The following is a 19576-nucleotide window of genomic DNA, read 5'->3' as shown; positions in this document are numbered from 1 at the left end:
CTATGCCGGGAAGGTTGAAAGCTGTAAAGGGCCCCATACACTATACATCATGCCGTACAGCATTTATCACAGTATTTGTTATTTTTTGAAAGTTTACTTATGTATGTGTGACACACACAATGCATGAAGAAAATCAAAATAGTTTTGATTTTGAAAATGAAAACCTATCAATCTGGTGAATAATATTCATTTTGAAAGTTGCCAGTAAATAATTTTGTGTACAAAAATAATAGAATTGTGACGGAATAAAAAAACAACTGAATTTACGAGTCAAAATTCAATTTTTGGGACAAAAATCGATTTTTTTTGGAATAGTGAGAGTTTGTCTTACACTAGTCGATCTCACATATACAAAAAGGGGTTCATCGGCATGACGGCATGATTTATAGTGTATGGGGCCCTTAAAAGATAACAAGGGATATCATACTAAGTATTAAACGTACAAAAATTCGGTTTGTTTAAAAATACTTGGATTTTTTCACTGTGACGTTGCAATTGCTTTACACATACAAAAAAGAATAAAATTTAATTTATTAATTAACATGCATTTATTAATAACATGCATGTACATACGTACGGACATGTCTGATTACAGTGTGTAAAATTGTTGGAAAATTACTTGATAAAAATAATTGAGATGGGTATTTCCTAATTTTTTTGAGTCCATGCGTGCTTAAGTTTTTAGCCAGAATTCATTGAGATGGCATGTCTTCAGCCCAATCAAATCAGGATTTTTCCCCACCGTATTGCCCTTCTATCACCCAATCTATATGGCAATAGCTTTATTTTGTTGCATAAGGTTATAAGTAAATTTTCAAAATTAAATATAATATATTTTATTACGAGACTCAATCTCATGTAAAAATATTAGATTGAGTCACGTTTATTCTACTGTCTTTAAATATAACCATATATAACTAATTTCGTCACAGTGCAACACATAACATAAGACACTATTGAAGTGATAAACTATTTTCATTAACACGTGGGATTGCACCACAATTTCAACACCTTCACATAAGAATACCAAAAATGTGCACGAATTCAAAATGGGTTCAAAATACGATAATGAACTTTACGCTCGAATAGGTAAATGAAGTTATTTTCATTGCAATTTCATGGTTTCAAGATACTAATTTTCAGTTTTAATAGAATGGCTAGAATTATATAAAAAACATTATTCATGCTTATCTCCAAAATGAAGCAAGTAAAAACATCGTTAAAATTGATCGTGCCTAACTGTTGATGTCCAAAATCAACCGTGACTTATATGTGAAAGCTGCTTTACCCTATGGTTTTTATACCCTTCACCACACTGTGGTACAGGGTATTATGTCTTTGTGTATATGTTTGTAACAGGCCCAACAAAACGAGATAGACAGAGAATATGCATAGAATTTTGAGAATATGCATAGAATCACTTTCAGAGTTGATTTATGCATGTTCGTCTGTATTATCCGAATTGGATGAAATTTGGTACAGCTCATTCGTGGAAATCGGTTCGGATTTAGATGTAGCTCCCACAAATATAGTTTCGTCCGATTTTAGGTAAATGATGCACCAAACTCCTAATGTTTTTCCGATTGACACGAAATTTTGCATTTTTTATACCCTTGACCACACTGTCGTACAGGGTAATATGTCTTTGTGCACATGTTTGTAACAGGCAAAAGGAATCGAGATAGACCCATGGTTCCTTTTGAGAATATGAATATAATCACTTTCTGAGTCGATTTATGCATGTCCATCTGTCTGTCCATGTTAAGTTGTAAACAAATTACAGGTCGCAGTTTTGATTCGAATTGGATGAAATTTGGCACAGCTCATTTATTTGGCCCAAGGACGAACCCTATTGAAATCGGTTCAGATTTAGATATAGCTCCCATATATATTTTTGTCCGATTTTATGTAAATGGTGCACTAATGTTCATATATATCCTTCGATTGGCACGAAATTTGGCAGTGTAGAATGATGTGTGTTAAGTTTTGGAAAAATCGGTTCAGATTTCGATATAGGTCCCACATATATACATATTCGTCCGATTTTACATAAATGGTGCACCAAAATCCTAATGTTTGTCCGATTAACACGAAATTTTGCACAACGTATCAAATTGGGACTTAAATGACGTTATTGCGTTTCGTTGAAATTAGTGCAGATGCAGCCATATCTTCCATATGTATTTCGAACGGGTGTCTGAAATTACATTTTTAACAGTGCTTCGTACCGAATAGCGTGTATCAATTTTGCTATAAATCGTTTTCCATAAATTTGTCCCATGGTACACAGACGAATCTAAATCTGCCCGAATGGAATTAAATTTACCACAGGTTGCAGAAAGACATGAGTACGTTCCTTCGAAGGAACATTGACATACGAGTGTAAAGATACATATGTCCGACTTTACTACTTTCCTTACTTGTTTTATATGTTGCATGATTGATATAGGCACCCCCGATATCTTCATTTAGTTTACGTTCCGAATAAAACCCTCCCTCGTTTAATTAATGCAGACGCTGATATAGCTTCAATATAGATACATATATATGTATCAATATAGGATACATATATAAAATATACTCAAAGTGGTGAAGGGTATCGGCCAAGTTCGACTTATCTACATTCCTTACTGGTTTATTTGTGGGAAGATGTGACACCAAATGATACCGTAAAATATCAAACTATAGCCAACTGAAACGCTTTCCCAAAAGCCACAAAAATGCCGAATAATGTGGTAACATTTATATACACAGAAAATTAAGTCAACATTGATGTCCAAACTCCCTAAAATACAAAACATTGGATAATGGGGGAAATTTTGGAGATACCGTTACTTTTTTATGTAGAGATTTTCTACCCAAATATAAAATAAAAGTGATTTGTCTTGTATAACGTACCTCAGATACCGAAATTTGGAAAGTACCGTTATATGTGGAACTACACAAAAAAGTTGATAAATATGGAAAACTTTCTGTAGAAAGATTTGTTGCCCAAATAAAACGGAAACCTGAGTGGAACTCCGAAGATCTTCTCCGCATACCATAGGATGAGGGTATATATTTGGCAACGCCGATTGACACTTTTTTACTTGTATTCTGATAAATTAAAAATTCGTGAAAAAATTTTGTTTGTTTATATCTCGAACTAAATACCACCAGACGTGATTTTTCAGGATCTTCTTGAAAAATTGGGTCTTCTGGAAAAATAGCACTCTTAGCATTTTTGATGGATTCCTCAAAGAAGAATTGTAAAATAATGTATTTAGACGGTGAAAGAAAAATACATATCTACGTTTTGGCTTATTATGACAGAATAATTAAAAACAAATGCAACAGGGTTTATGTTTATTTGACGACTGTCATTGTATTATTGTTCTGTGGTCAGTTCTTTTTTAGCAATTGCTCATGTAAAATGCAACAAACAGTAGGGGAGACTGTACTTTTTGTTTAGAGCTTCAAAACGGTTTAGTTTCGGGTAGTTTCTTCCACATCGCATTTTCGCCAATACAAGAACTTTTGGTCTTATATATGTCATTTCGAACCATATTAAAGGATTATTTCTGAACACAAACTCAAACACATTTTAAAGAAATAATATCGCACTATCTGTATATGACCGAATGAGCCCCACATCAAAATGCCGAATCTACCAGAAGGTACTTTTTTATTTATTTGTTTTTTAATTTATTTCTATCAATCTTCTAAAAATATTATATTTTAAATTATTTTTATAAGAATGCACATTGTAATTAACTACTTTTTAATAATACTGCCTTAAAAATTTAAAAGTTTTATAAACGAAATGGAATGGAAATATTACAAAAACATCTGTTAAAATACAAAAAACCCTGCATCTAAATAAGTATATTAGCTAGAGATTTCAAACTTTGCGACAGGTATTTATTTTGATATTCGATACCTATGTATCGAAGAGGGTGATGTCCGGTGAGAGCTTCATATCGAAAACGAGATTGCCGAATGTGCCCCGATGCCGAAGGTGCCCCAGTCTCTCCTACTTCTTTGGATTTCATATATCCTTGTTTTGGTTCTTTGATGGAGACCTCATTAATGATAGCGCATTTCATTCTCATGATGTTGGGTAACAAGTTGTACCCTACATTTGTTTATTATCTCTATGTATTTATTTTTCAATAACAAACTGAAGGCAATTGTATTTTAAATGCCTCGCATCCTTTTCATTTTCACAATTCAACATTAAGTAAATTATACCTTTATGAAGATGTAACAATACATTACCTACTTGTCGCATATTTGCCCCCCTGCGGCAAATTACCCATAAACACGCACAATATGTACGAATATACGGAACAAAAAGGCAACAAAAGATGTTCAACATTAATTTTCTTGGGCCAAAGAGCACTGTTTACACTAAAATGTTGTGGGGGAAATGGGTGCGAGTGTGTGTTTGCTTGTTTGTGGCACAAATAATGAGTATGTATGAGTGTATTGACATTGATGTAGACTAGCGTGCACATGACAAACGCAACATTAAATATTCGTAACTCGCTCGCAGCTGGAATGGCACAACTACATATTTGGAGTAGTTGCTCTTTCCGCAATGAACTACTCTGCCTGTCTTCCTTTTCGCAGATTTTTTCGTCCTGGCACAATGATTGAGAGAATGTTACAAGTGATGTCGAAACGAAACGAGTCGAAATGAGATGAGTGCGTGCCAGTGCACGATGTTATGTGAAATATACAATTTAATGTTGTGATGGGAAGAAGCGTAACGCAATTCATAATAGTTGACGACTAGGAGGAACACTGCTGCCGATACTCCCTCCATATAGTAAATGCTCGAACACGCTGGCAAACATACATATGACAGTAGACAGTAGCAACATATGTCCACCAATGTCATAAATAGTAAGCGATAATTGAAATAACAACGGCATCCGGGAGGATTAAAGGATTCACGAAACAATTGCGAATCTCAGGATGGAGTGTTTGCGTGCGCTCGGTATTTCTTTTTTTTTTGTGTGTGGCTGACGAGAGCGAGAGCATAGAATGAGAAATTCAAAGGTCAACATCTTGCCTCTCTAAAAATGTGAAAGAAAAAAAAAAACATAACCGCTTCTACGCTCTTGCCAATTGGACTATCTAACGTGCCGCATATTGTTAGTATATGCAAAAATTCTCGCCAATTTCATGTTCGGTTTGATTCTATTTAACAAATAATTATTATTTAATTTCAAATTCTATAGAATTTTTTTGAAAACTAGTTTAAGTTAAGTTTTCTATTGAAAACTTTTTATTGTTTCTACATTTGTTTATATACCCACACTTGTGACAATCGGCGGCTGAATTCCAGCTTCCTTTAGGCATTGCGCACTGCAGACCATTTGTATGGTTATTTTTGCCAATGCAAACTGTAAGCAAACACGAAGCTGAATATGTGAGAGAGTGTAAACAGAGAACACAGCCAGTCAACCAACAAACCAACCTGACATCCATTTAGCCAGCGCACTTGGGGTGTTTCGAATTTCGAAAGTGAAACTGGTTCTTATCAACATTTTCCCACATGTGTTTTCTTGTTATTCTCAATGTGGCGCTCTCCTTCACTCTCACATAAACGCTCTCTGGTTGTTCTCATTCATGTGCGTAGCTTAACTACACTCTTGAAGTCGCCCAAAAGGAAACTCTGGCACTCTCACTTGTGTGCGTCTCTGGTTGCTGCTTACAGCCTCCACAAACGGGAGTCTTGTCAAGTGTCTTATTGCGTACGCCATACGCTTACATGTTATGCCCGTTTAGAGGGCGAGTGTGTGATGTGTTGTTGTTGCCGTCGTACTCAAAAGAGAGCCATACCAGCCAGCAAGCATTCAAGTGTAGTGTTTAGCTGTTGCGCTGCAGTTATGAGTATGCCTATGCGGAAACTGCCGTTAGTTCGGTTTTAGCTCTGAATCGGTATTGACGGTAATTTCTACTGAGCCACGCGCGTTTATTTCGTTTTGCTTTCAACATCCAAGAAGTGGAAAAACAAAAACACCAACCATCACAAGTTCTTCTATCGGAATATTTCGACTATCACACTCACATACGTATGTTCGTACGTACGTCACCACCATCCTAGCCAATTTTCCTCTCCTCGCCAACTCCGGGCAATGGAAGGCAAATTCAAGGAGAAAAGAATGAATGAATGAAGAATAGAAAAAGTGCAAAATAATAAATATCTCGCAAATTTGATGAAAATTTACTGCTAAAGAGCATCATTGCGAATAGAAAAGAATTATGTCGTTTTGTGACGTTGTGTCCCCAATGAAGAATTTTTCCACCGTGCATTTTGTGAAAGATGTAAATTGGCCCCAGTGATACGGTGGACCAAATAAAAGTCCGACTATAATTTGTGTGTGTGATTCTAGAGTTGTGTGTTGCGTTTTCTTCGTCTACTCGTACTCGTAATCGTTCATTGAGAATATTTCGTTATTATCGTTGCGTATGGTCGCGTTATCCTGCAAAAAATTTGGTTAAAAGAAAACAGCGAACAAAGAAGGCGAAAAAAATACTTACCGAATGAAAAAAGAAAACGAAAACAAGTGGAAATCTGTAATGCGAATTTACAAATACAATGATAAATAGAGTGATGATAATTTAATAACATAGAAAAAAAACAGAATTTCGTATTTATTGTGAGTTTCTTTTTTCTTTCAACAATACTACGAATTAGGGAATAAGACAAACACAATAACAACAAACAACACAATAACAAATTAACTTGGCCAAGACAAGTGTGCTGATAATGCTGTTTCTAAGGGTCAAACTGTGGCACGTTTATGATTCTTAATTAGCTACTGGAATAGTTTCAGCTGATGTAAGCATTAAATCACAATAGAATCCAATGTGAAGACGGAAGACAACCAACCACGCAGTACCCCAAAGCAGAAGTCTTTTTACACAAACGACACCAACCTACGAACGAACCATTCATTCATCTGCCATAGTAGGGCCATATGCTGGCCGCATGCTGCTACCACAATTCCCGTGAATAAATGAATGGGTTCCGACCCCCACACAAACACACACGCACACACACCCATCCAAGTAAGGAGTTGTCGATGCTTACATTCTTTTTGATGGGTTTTGGATTTACCAGTTGCCAGGGATAGCAAGCAAGCCAGGCAGCAGCAGCTTAGCATCATATTGAAATGCCTATAAAGAGGCGTTTTTTATGACCGTAAATAATAAAAATAACAACAGCTATACAGCCACATACACCCGTACAAACGGACTGAGGAAAAGTAACAAATAAACCAAATACCAGAAACCGACAAAATCTTCATCGGTCGGTAGGTCGGTCAGTGGCCATAGATAGCCTGTCTGTAGTTTTTGTTGATGGTGTAAAAACATTTTTGTTAGCTGGCCTTTGGCTTTATTGTGAGTGAGTGAGTGGATGAATGAATGCTGTGACGCAAGGCTCCATTCGCCATTCGAAAATTGTAATGCAAATCCTAAAAATAAAACAAAAAGGAATTCTTAATAAAATGTCAGAAATGCCAACAGCATCGACATTTCAATTTTAAATGTGGATATCCTTTCCTCTGGCCAACATAAACAGCATCTCCATCAGGATTGACGGCTACGACAACGCTCCCCATCCATCCAACCAACCAAACAACCAGCCAGCCAGTCAACCAAACTACCAACTCAAAAGGAATACAAGAACAAAGTTCGTTATTACATCCATCCCAGAGAAGGATTACAAATAACCGAAAACGGAATTGGAAACATTTCTTTCGTGTTCGCCTGTTTTCTTTTTTTATTGCTGTCAACATCTGAGTGCGTGCGTGTGACTGAGCGACCGACGTAAGCAAAATGATGTACTACTGGCCATCATTGCAAATCATTCTCACATGTCGCTCTTAGCGTTCATACCAAAAAGCGTGCAACAAAAACCAAAGCAACAACAAATCAAGCAAATTAAAAACAAAACATAAACAAACCAAACCAAAAGTCCCAGCTATTAACCAAAAGCCATACTGCCATCTTATTCTACTAACTGTGCTGGAGAATACGATTCTTCCTCTTCTTGGCTATCATCTATCTCTCTGGCTAAAACGAAAACAACAACAAATCTAATAATAATAATAATTACACAGGAAAAACTCTAAAACCATTGCATTACATTTCCACTGAAACTACTACCAGCTGATGTTGTTAATATCAGCCAACATGGATTCCCCAGATCCTGGGCAAATTCCATTTGCCTTATCTGCCACAAATAGAACTGAAGTTGCAGCTGGTGCCACAGCCTCAAGCAATGCATGTCAGCATTGTCATCGTCTCTATCAGCATCAACCAGAACAACAACAACAGCAGCAACATTGCCACAGTCAGCATAACAACAAACACCCGGTGCAGCTGCTGTCGTCGTCCAAGGAACATCATTGCTCGCATCTTCACCATCGACAATATAATCGTCGTCAGCGGCAGCAACATTGGATTAAAAATCTTCATTTCGCCTGCTTTGGTAAGTGCAACATTGCAATGCATAATTTCAATTTTTCATTTTTATTCCCATTCTCATTGCTTCCCTCGACGAAAGCCTTTCATTGTTGTTCATCCTTTGCCTTTTAGTTGGCGTCATCGCCCTGCCAATGCCGGCACACATTAAAATAATTATTTTTCTCATTTCTCTGGGCTTTGGAGGGCTCGCTGGCTGACTGGATGGATGGCTGGCTGGCTGTCTGTTGTGTGAGTTTGTCGACAATAATTCCCTGCATTCATTCTCTGTCAGGGCAATCAACGCCAACAACGGCAGCTACAACAAATGTATGCAACAAAATTCACAAACAATACTACATGCAACATTGGTGCATATGCAAATTGGCATAACAACAGTGAACCTAAAATGTCGACTATGTGTATGTGTGTGTGTGTGCGCCTATCTAGCTGGTGTAATGTACTCCAGTTGTAGTTGTTGTTGGGAATTGTTGCCGGGAATTGTCATCATTCACATGTGGCAAATAGACTGGCTAGCTAGCTAGCAATCTATGCACCTGTTTGCTATTGTCTGTGTGTTATATTTTTTATGTTTTTCGTATTCGACTCTAAACGTTGACTAGTTAACTCGTATCTGTGTTGCTTGGTTTTCTTCATTCCCTTCGGGTGTCTGTTATTTTGGGCTCGACTCGGCTAGATGATGTTAAAGGTCAGTGGACTTGAATTGCAGAGTTCAATTGCAACACCCAATAACATTTGCCCCCGTTTGAGTGTCAGTTGTGGAATTAATTATTCATTGCCGCCAAATCACTGTTGTTCGCTGTCAGCAACAATTGTGTACAGCATGTTTCAATCGGGCGATAACAACAATATGTTGCAGGTTAACTAAATCGTTGTAATTTCATACAAATGGCACCTGCAATGGCATTTGTTCGGATTTAATTTGTTATATTCGACAAATTGCAATATTTTTATTTTAAGCCATTCGAATAATAAGAAAAAACGTTTCGGTATACACCGATCGTCGGTTATTGCTGTAGCGGATGTATTATTCTATTTTTTAGAAGATTTTAAGTGCCTGGAATTTGAAAAATATATTCTTTTAATTTCAAATTTTATGCGTCACTATTATTTTTCTCTCACAGTCCGTTTGTTTTTTTATTGTGAAGATATAAATATGGGCTTTTGCGGATGATTGGCCATAAATAGCCAATGCAGGATATTCCTTCATTGTGAGCAAATTCTACAGTTGTTACCAAAATTGGCCGAATTTTCGTTCAGGAGACCTTTTTTTCATCTTGTTTTCAATTAATAGGATTATTAATATCAAAAAGGCATATAATATTAAAATAAATATAGGATCTGTAAATAAATCATACAGAAGAAAATAAGTAACATGTTCTACCTTTTAACCGTCCCTTAACATCAACCTTTGCGAAAGTATTTAAAATACTTATTGTGAAAAAGGCATTAAAATTCGTTGGAAATAACTGAACTAAATTAACTCGACTTTAACATTATTTGTATTGTGATATATATTTCTTGGAAATCAATTCAGTTTATTTTACAAACGAAAATACACATTTACACGACATCGTCGTTATTTTATTCATTCAGTTTTCGTTATTGTTGTTGGTTGGTTGTTACCGCAAAATTCCTTTCACCTTGATGGCCTTCAACTCTCATAATTTCATCGTTAAATTTAACTGTTTTTGTATGCAGTTGTGTGGCATTTCATTAAATTTAAATTTTATTGCCACAAGAGGATGCCATTAAAATACTCAACTATTACGTAGCCCTGGGCCATGTAGTTTATTTCACTTTGCACTTTTAGAGGCGTTCGTTGAGAGAAATGAAATAAATGAATAAATTTTGCCGAAACAAAGATGTCATTGGCGATATCGTGTCGCTGATATCGGCTTCGATACTTCTCCGCCCACGTGCCACCAATCGTCTACTCGTAAAATGCTGTCTTTCGCGTCCCTTGTCACATCGGATTCATTTCAATTTTGGTTTTATTTGGCAAATACTCGAGTGAGTAATCGTTTTTAAGGTTTACGATGTCCGCTCGAGAGCAGTGTACATTAAACAGACTATTTTAAATTGATATAAAACTGCCTACAAAAAAAAAATTAAAGTCAGAACGTAAAACAGACCACCACTACGGCATGGCCACGAAGGTGGCTGCGATAACCAACAGATTTGTCGTTGGGGAATTAAATCTGGGGCCGCACTTAAAGCGAGACCACAACACGAATATGATTGCTTGATGACAGTTCCGCGGCATGGCGAAGTAGCGGCAGTTGGCCTGTGCGTCAAGCGTTCAATCATTTGTTGTGGTTTTTTATGGGGCGTAATGTGCCGTGGAATTGATTTTTGGTTGTTGTCTGGCGTTTCTGGCGATGATAATACCATAGATGCTTCCTTGCTGCTGCTGCTGCTGCTGCTCTTGTTGTTGTTCCCATTAATGTTGATGGTATTGAAAGTCAACGCCAATCCAACTAAACAGCCATTTAGTTGATGTACATAACTGCCAATATTGTTGTCCGGGTCGTCGTTTATGTCACATGTTCGAACAATGTGGGGTAGAGATGGTCCACAAGAAACATCATATAATGATTAGAAGCTGAGAGGAAGCAAACGACTCTGACGACGACGCAGCTAAGTCAGCGAATAGTCAACTGCAGGAGGAAACTGATTTATCGATATCCGGTGTATGTTGGTAATAATTTGTTCTGTGATTGTTTAGTACACGTCTTGCCAATGACTTGTCTAATAATATTCATCAGCAGCGTTTGGTCTTCTCGTCATCTCGCCATCATCATCATCGTTAAGTTTATGGTTGCAATGTTGTGGATGTGTATCACGTCAATATAATGGGAGTGTAACAAGTAGTGGGATTCAACAGGAGACAGGAGTTTGTGTAGATTTCTTACCGCTAAAATCAATAGCAGATTGTATAATTTCCGCTCAGTTATAAATGAAAAACAAAATATTGAACATCATATGTGGTTTACTTAGTCATGGAATAAAATTAAACTTTGAACATTTCACGATTAATATATATATATATATATATATATATATATTTATTTATTTTAATTTTAAAGAGTTCTATTGCTTTCACGACATTTTGCATATTTCGTATAGAGTTTTAAGAAAATTCGGAAGGAGTGAAGAGTTAGAAATCCAAAATTGTACAATGTCTTTCAAACCTATAAATCTGTCAACATTGAAAATAATTTTCACCGCTTGTTTTTCTGCATATTTCAAAAAACCCCCAAAAACTAAAAACAATTTTGTTGTTCTGTGTAAGATTTTCTAGAATATATACAGTTTCGCACAACTAACACAATTTCTATGATATTTGGAATCTCCAGATCTCGAGAATATATTAATAATTTTAAGCAGTTTACAGAAGAATTAACCATGTTTGAAGATTGTAAATACCTCAAAATAAACAACCAAAATACCGAATAAAAGCTATTACCACTGGATTACCTTAACATTGAACACCATTTGAAAGAGTAAACTTCTTGTCAATACATGTTCTCTTAATAAACATTCCGGCAGAGCACTGATTTGTACCCACTTATTCATTAAACGAAGTCCTTACCTCAGTGGGATATCTTTCCATATGAAAAATTACTTTCTGTAGTTAGAAATGCAAAGTATGTCAAACACACACAATCCTGGACAATCTCAATTGTTTTAATACTAGCCCAGAGTCTTTGATTGGCTATAATGGCAAGATCAGGACAATTGACATGTCATTTACATTTTGCCAGAGAAGAAAGTTCAGTTAACCTTTGAAGTTGTTGTGTACATGTGATATGTTGTGACTACGGCACTGTTGTTGTTATTGTTATTTGTTGTAGTGCTCCAAAATATACGAGTATCTGTGTGTACGTATGTATGTCAATCGTGAAAATTATGTTGCGGTCGAATGGGTTAATATGTGAGTGCATAAAAGCGGTTACATTTTAAATATGTTGCGGTTGCCATCTGTACTACCAACTGAAATGTTATTAAATTGAAATAGGGTGCATCTGTGACCCATTTGACACATTTTACATTTGGGGCTTTCCTTTTTCGCCACACAATAGACACACGCACACATCCACACAAAGCAACAGAACACCACACAAACCATTTGAGCAAACTCGTGTAAGTTCCTATGAATTATACATGTACGTCGGGGTGTGTGTTGCTGGAGTTTGTTATCCGTTTGGTCGGTTTATGTTGCGGTTTCACATGCAACATAAAATAGCTGGGGATCAAATGATGTGCTATGTGTCATTTAATCGGGTTTCACTGGTATCATTAGAAAATTAAATTTCATTTTATATTTCGACATTTTAATAATTTATTAATTGGTCATTTGTGTGTTTGATTTATGGGAAAGCTGTGTTGTCCCTTTCGCCCCATGTTGACATATACAAATAATATCTATGTACGTATGTGCATACAAATAAATGGCAGAGAAAAAACTATTGGCTATTGTAAATTTCTTAAATAATAAATAACTTAATGGCTATGTTGGCAATGAAGCGTAAGCGTAGAAACTGTGAAAAAAACGGAGTGTGTTTAAATCTGCTTATTTATGGTAATTATAGAATTATACAAATCGTCATTTGTGGTTAACAGAAATTGTTACAATATAATACAAATGTGTTTTTTAGTTAAATAAATGTCAACGAACTTGAATAGTGCGAAATAGATTGCATCAACGTTTTAATATATGGGTGTTCCTAAAGATGTTCCTATACATAATGGTAATATTTATTATTATTTGCAAAATTCTCACTCATTCACACATTGAGAGAGTTCGAACAATGGGAGTTGGGACTATTACAAAAAATGAATATAGTAATTAACTATTTTATTATATCACAATATAATATTATGAACGGAAGAGAGAAGATCACACAGATCCATTATCACTTTTATTTTTATTTCATATTGTTAATAATAACAATAGTAAATAAAGAAATCAACAGAATATCGGCATTCAAACTTAAAAAAAAAACAACTCCTAGCTCGTTTCATCACTTTTTCAAATGTCACCAATACAATTTGCCATTTGCCGAACACAAAAGGCCAACGAATGACAGAAACAAATAGAATTTCGTACAAAGGAATTCTTGTAATTCTAATTCTTCTCCATTATCCTTTGAGGTTTGCTGTCAACTGTGCAATGGTTGTCGAATGTCAAAAGTTTTGCCGGAAGTTTTATTGTCAATTGTTGCTTATTGCATGCTGCACGCAGCTACCACCAGGCTAAACCATGATAAAATGGCCACCAACACAACCAGGCAACCACCATCACCACCACCACCAAATGGTAACCCAGTTGCAGTCATTTCGACAAAGTCACATTCACTTGCAACTCCGTTGCTGCTACTGTTTGTTCGTGCATTGAAAGTCCCTTTCTCCTTTGGAAATGCAACAAAGTCGTTGTTGTAAAGGAAGAAAGAAAACATGAAGAGAATGTGACATTACCCATTACGCAGCACAATTTGTCACTTATTCAGCCACATGTACACAGACATACATACACACACTTTCACATAAATGCTGTGGTATCTACAGAAAAACAGATTCCTTACCACAATCTGCAACAACGACTCAAAGCGAGCGGGAGAATGACAACTTTGCCAAAGAGTTCCGCAGTAATAGTCGAACATTGCTCACTGCGACAGCCGCAGCCGCAAAAACTAAAGGAAAGTGTTGCAAAATGTCGTCTTGTTTGTCCTTTTTGTTTTGTGGAATTTCGCACTTTGCAACATTCTGCTGCATTCATTGTCTTGGCGGCGCTGGCTGTTCGACGACGTCGTTGACTGGTATTAAAACCTATTAAATATTTAATGAGTGTATCTAGGGTTCTCACATTGTCAGATATCAGCTGAGGCGGCCCACCAGCCAGTTTGGAGTTGTTGTTGCACAGTCACACAGTCAATTGTCGCTCCAGTCACCATCACGTTTATTTTTGACAAACGAATTGTGTACTCCTGGAAACTTTACAAAGTCTAGTTAGGTTTTGGTTCGGGATGTTGGCGCAAAACTCTCAGCCCAGTTATGTATCGTATTCAGAGCGCGGCAGGAAGCGGATGTACAGGGCAAAGTACAAGCGGGAAATCGTAAAGACGTCATAAAAATTTAATCTGTACGCAATGTGTCAAGTGCAAGTGGAATGATGTGTACATACGTGCAACTGTGTGAGCATGTGTCAAAATTATACAAAGGCATTGTCACAAATTTGTGGTAACGTTTAGCCTGAAATGGGACCCAAGTATGAATCTCACACCATACGATAAACGTCCTTCATCATATACACACACTCAGACACACACTCACAGAGGGACACACCAAGCTAAGGGAACGGCTGAGATTGTCATTCAAATATTTCGAACATATGGGCGGGGGGTATGCACACATCATACTCTTTGCTGTCAGTTAAACGATGAATTTATCGGTTGGGGTACTCTCCACCACCGCCACCACCACACCATGTGCATGTGTGGGTAGTTAGGTGGCAGAGCATAGCCTCATCGGTAACAACACGCCACACGGCAACTAAAAGAAGAAAAAGTAGATGTGAATGACATGCGAAAAATTTTGTTGTCAGATGTCAAATCATTGAGAGATATGGCCGACCACATATGTTGAGCTGTTCCGATATCCAAACTCAATACACAATGTCAAGCATACGAACAGAAATTGCACAGCAAACAGGCGACGCTCATGCAATAAATTCGATATTTTTTGTTGAGTGGAAAAATGTTAAGATTATGTTGCTGTTAGCGGTTTAATTATCTATGAAATAGATAATTTTTATATATTGATTTTATTCCGTGATCAAAATCTTAAATAAAACCTATAATTAAACTAAATTGGGTGTGTTTGATTGAAGTTAGGCGAAAGATAAAATGAAATAAACGAATAAGACTATTTTTATACATAAACATACGTACATATATTGTTTTTTTTTTTAAATAGCAAAATTATCAAAATTGCAATAGTCTCTATTTAATATATAAAAAAATGTGTTTTACTTCCATTATTACTGTTTTAATTTAATTATCGTTGCGACTTAAAGTTTGCTCTAATCAGCTGTTGGTTTACATCAACACTTGCTGTCACGTTTATTGGTTATGTTCGGATTTTGCCCCAAAACCAATTCAAATCGGGTTGATTTTATTGTTTAGCCTTTCTCGTTATGACAAAAAGTATGACCAAAATTAGTCAAAAGCTGCACCAATAACAAACATGTTAAACTGCTGCCCACTTATAATGCTCAAAATAACTTTCAGTTTCTTTTTGTTAGACTACAAACAACTTGGTTAAACTAAGAAAATACTACACCGGGAGAAATTAATTCATTTAAAGAGTAAACTATTTGAAATGAGTCTTTATTGTTTTGTAGCTACCATATATTTTTTATGTTAATCAAGTACATTTTGTATTTATATGGTACAGGGTTTGTGATACCTTAAAGTGGGCCCTTTGACCCCCACAATTATTTCAGTATATTTCGATGCCACCTTATTTTAGGTACTTTTCAGGGTTTGGGCACATTTCCAACCCGAACCGGCAGTAATTTGGTATATCGAATATTTTCTTACTGAGCATTTAATTATAAATCCTCCATTTATATTTAATTATAAATCCTGAACACAATTTCATATTTTGGTATTCCAAAAACACTGTGCCCAGTTAGTTCGATCAGATAACATTGGTGTGTTGTCGTTTTTCTTGACGTGTGTGTGTGTTTTTTTGTTTTGTTTCTTTAAATGTTTTATCATTGTTGGCCAGTTAAGTTTTTCATCAGAGCGTATGTTGGCTTCTACATTCACACATACCCATGTACGTACGTACGTTGTTCGTTTGCTCCAATGCACGTTCTCTTTGATTTGTATTTGTAGTGAGTTGAGAACACCACATTCGATTTCTGATAGTTTTGTGATGCTGTGTGTTTAGCTTTTTTAATTTTGTTGCTTTTGTGGGGCGTGTAGGCTGCCAAGTTATTGTTCACAATCAAGTTGATGTCTTCGTTTTTGTTGGTGGTGTTGCGGTACCAGTAGTTAGTAGCTGATGGTGACAGTGGTAATCTGTGGGTTATGGCAAAACGTTAGTTTCAGACTTCATTCGCCAATGTATTATCTGACCGTCCATCGGTATGGTTGTTGACGACTATGAAACACTCAAACGCCAAACAAACACTCGCACGCACACATATACAGAGTTATGGTAGAGATGGATGTGTGAGCATTGAATCGTAAATAAAATACCAGACAGCACCTCCTACATGCCACGTTTTCTGACACAGCACTGCTGCTGATGCTCTGACTGCAGCAACTTGCGATAGCTGCTGTATTGACCAGTTATTGTAGCCAATGATGGTGACTCTGATGGCTGTTGATGCTCTTTTCCATTCGGAGGGCTTGGGGATTTTTGACTTTTTGCTCTCAATTCTCCCACATTAGGAGAGTATTATTATTGTCATTATTACATATTACGTAAAGTGTAGCTGTGTTTTTGTTGTGGTGATTTAATTTTTTGCTAGCTTATATCTAGGAGATATTCGCTATTTGGCAATAACGTTGATGTTTGAATCTGGTTCTCCACATACGTATGAGTGTGTGTTTGTGTGTGTGCGCATGTTTATCTTGTTTACAACAAGTGTCTTGTCTTGTGTGTGGGTTGCAATTTTGTTCATGCGACAATAAATGACACAAAGCCATACAAATATGTAAGTATCACAACGACAACAACAATGCTTTAGAGAAAAAGAAGACTGACAAAAACACAAACAACAACAGCATTACCATTGACACAAAATCTCACAAAGAAATTCAATAATTTTACGCAATTTGTCTTGGTGTAATGAAAAAGGGTCAAAATGACAAAATAAAAGCAATGACAATGTCAACGTCAGCGACAGCAACACAGAGTGACAATAACTACAAGATTTTTGCAAACAATATGTGCGGGGCTTGTCTTGTTGATCAAATCTTGTTTGAATTGCGTAATATGGGTGTTTCAATCTGATACTTTCGATGGCTAGTTTTATTGAGCAACATTTAGAAATTATTCAGTTTTATGAAGTTCAACCTGTCACGACGTTTTTTACATATTATGTTGGCGTTAAATATTGTTTTCTTGTTTCGAAATAAAACAATAAGATAAATATCATGTCCATAAACAGATCTTCAAAATATTTAATGTTAAGTAGCTAAAAAAATTTTACATGGATGTATCATGATGATAGTACAGTTCAATCAAATGCATATTTATGGATTTAATTATATTTTTTTCCTTTGTATTTTTCCTTTAAAATAATACAAGTAATTTAATGAGCTGTGTCATTTGCCAAATCGGTACGGACGAATTATTTTATATATTTTTCTATTTTCAGTTTCTAAACATAATTATCATTTAAGTGTCAATTGTTGTGTTGTCTTTCAATTATACTACAATTCAAATCACATGACAGATTGTTCCAAAGAAGACCTAAAAATATAGATACAAACATATGTATGCATGTTCATATTAAGATTCAATCGTAATCAGAAACTGTCATCCTTTTTAACGGCTCTGTCATCATTTGCCACAATTAGAAATGCTAAAATAGGCTTCCTAACTATGTTTTTGTGTGTATGAGTGGTTGTATTTGTGTTCAATCAAAATAAAGGTAAACAGTAAATAATTCTATGAATAAATAAAAGACATACAAACATATTGCCGTTTCTTTTCCTAAGTATATACATACATACATTCGTTCACCATGCATGTAACCTTGTGAGAATGTGTTAATATGTAAAGGAAAAAATTCCCTTTTCTACTTGCTTTCTTTATCATTCTCTCAACCATCCATTGTAACATTGGACCATCAATCAGAGACGATATATATCCTCTTTAGTATTTCTTTTATGCGAAAGCTCAATTCAACATATCTATGGGAAACATCAAAGCACACACAGAACCAAATTTGTGTATATTAGAAATAAAAAAGAAACGAAAAAAAAACCGAACATACAAAAGAGATAGACAAAAATAAAATAATGTGAAGGCAACAAAAATTCAAACATACACACACATGCACCCTTAGAATTAATATTAAGGATTCACGAAAGACATATGTATGCTTAAAATATAATCAATGAAATGTTGTTTTTTATCTCTTGCGTTTCGAGCATACAATGGGGATTATAAATTCAATTAGTGGTAAAAATTGATGTTTTGATAGTCGGCAGGGTATATGGGTACATTCATGCGACATATAAACAATTGACTTTTAGAAAATGCCCGATTTTAATTTGTAATTTTAAGATTTTAAATCTTAAAAATTATAATTGTTTTTGTATTTTTTTTTTACTTACAAACTTATCTCGAAAAGTCACATTTCAAAAGAGGCAGTTTTGTTTTTAAATTTCCATCGATTTATTGAGGACGTTAAAGTTTCAAAACATTGTGATAAATAAAAATAATACGATCCACCATAAACCCATAGCTGTACATTTCCCACATATATTTTCCACTTTCTTCTTCTTCCTCTGTACTGATAATATAAATGGCCAGGTGGAAAAAGTTCTTTGTAATAGACTCAATACATAAGACCAAGTTGAAATCACGAGTGATGATTCCAAGATGCCTTGTTTAGACATTTAAGAACAAATTTCGGAAATTATTAATTTTAATACCAAATTTTCGGTATTTTGGGCAGTTTTGACACAACAAATTGGTTGTAATTTGGTACTTTGAATTCCTATTGGGTAGCAAATCTCCCTACCAAAACTCATCGATATCGGCCACTTTTTATGATAGCCCCATAAAACATTATCCCCCATTATTTAGTATTTTCGGGTTTTTGGGCAAGTTTTCAACCAAAATTACCGTAATTTGGTATTTTTGATTCTTATTGGGTAGAAAATCTGCCTACCAATAATAATCGACGTTGGGGGAGCTTATGCACAAGTTTTAACCAAATTGTCTGCAATTTTAAACTTTAAATTCTCATTTTGTAGAAAATCTCACTACCAAAAATTTTTAATGTCGGCCCAAGTTTCCTGGTTGCTCCTATATAATGGTTCCCTTAGTATTCGTCCCATTGACA

General features: G+C 35.7%; 1 protein-coding gene across 1 annotated transcript in view; it reads left to right on the top strand.

The window, feature by feature from the left end:
* Positions 1–8190: 8190 nt before the first annotated feature.
* LOC133337353 (nephrin) overlaps positions 8191–19576 on the top strand; it is a gene marked incomplete at its 3' end in the record, with an annotated part of 111292 nt that continues 99906 nt past the window's right edge. The window contains exon 1 of the mRNA XM_061545583.1: positions 8191–8488. Within this exon, the coding sequence (XP_061401567.1) occupies positions 8191–8488 (298 nt within the window). The remainder of the gene's footprint in view (positions 8489–19576) is intronic.

The sequence above is a fragment of the Musca vetustissima genome, unplaced genomic scaffold (assembly GCF_032173495.1).
Source record: "Musca vetustissima isolate MV318-11 ecotype Yass unplaced genomic scaffold, APGP_CSIRO_Mvet_v1 utg8244, whole genome shotgun sequence".
Lineage (NCBI taxonomy): Eukaryota > Metazoa > Arthropoda > Insecta > Diptera > Muscidae > Musca > Musca vetustissima.
The sequence above is the reverse complement of the archived record's forward strand: the minus strand, read 5'-3'. Positions and strand labels throughout refer to the sequence as shown.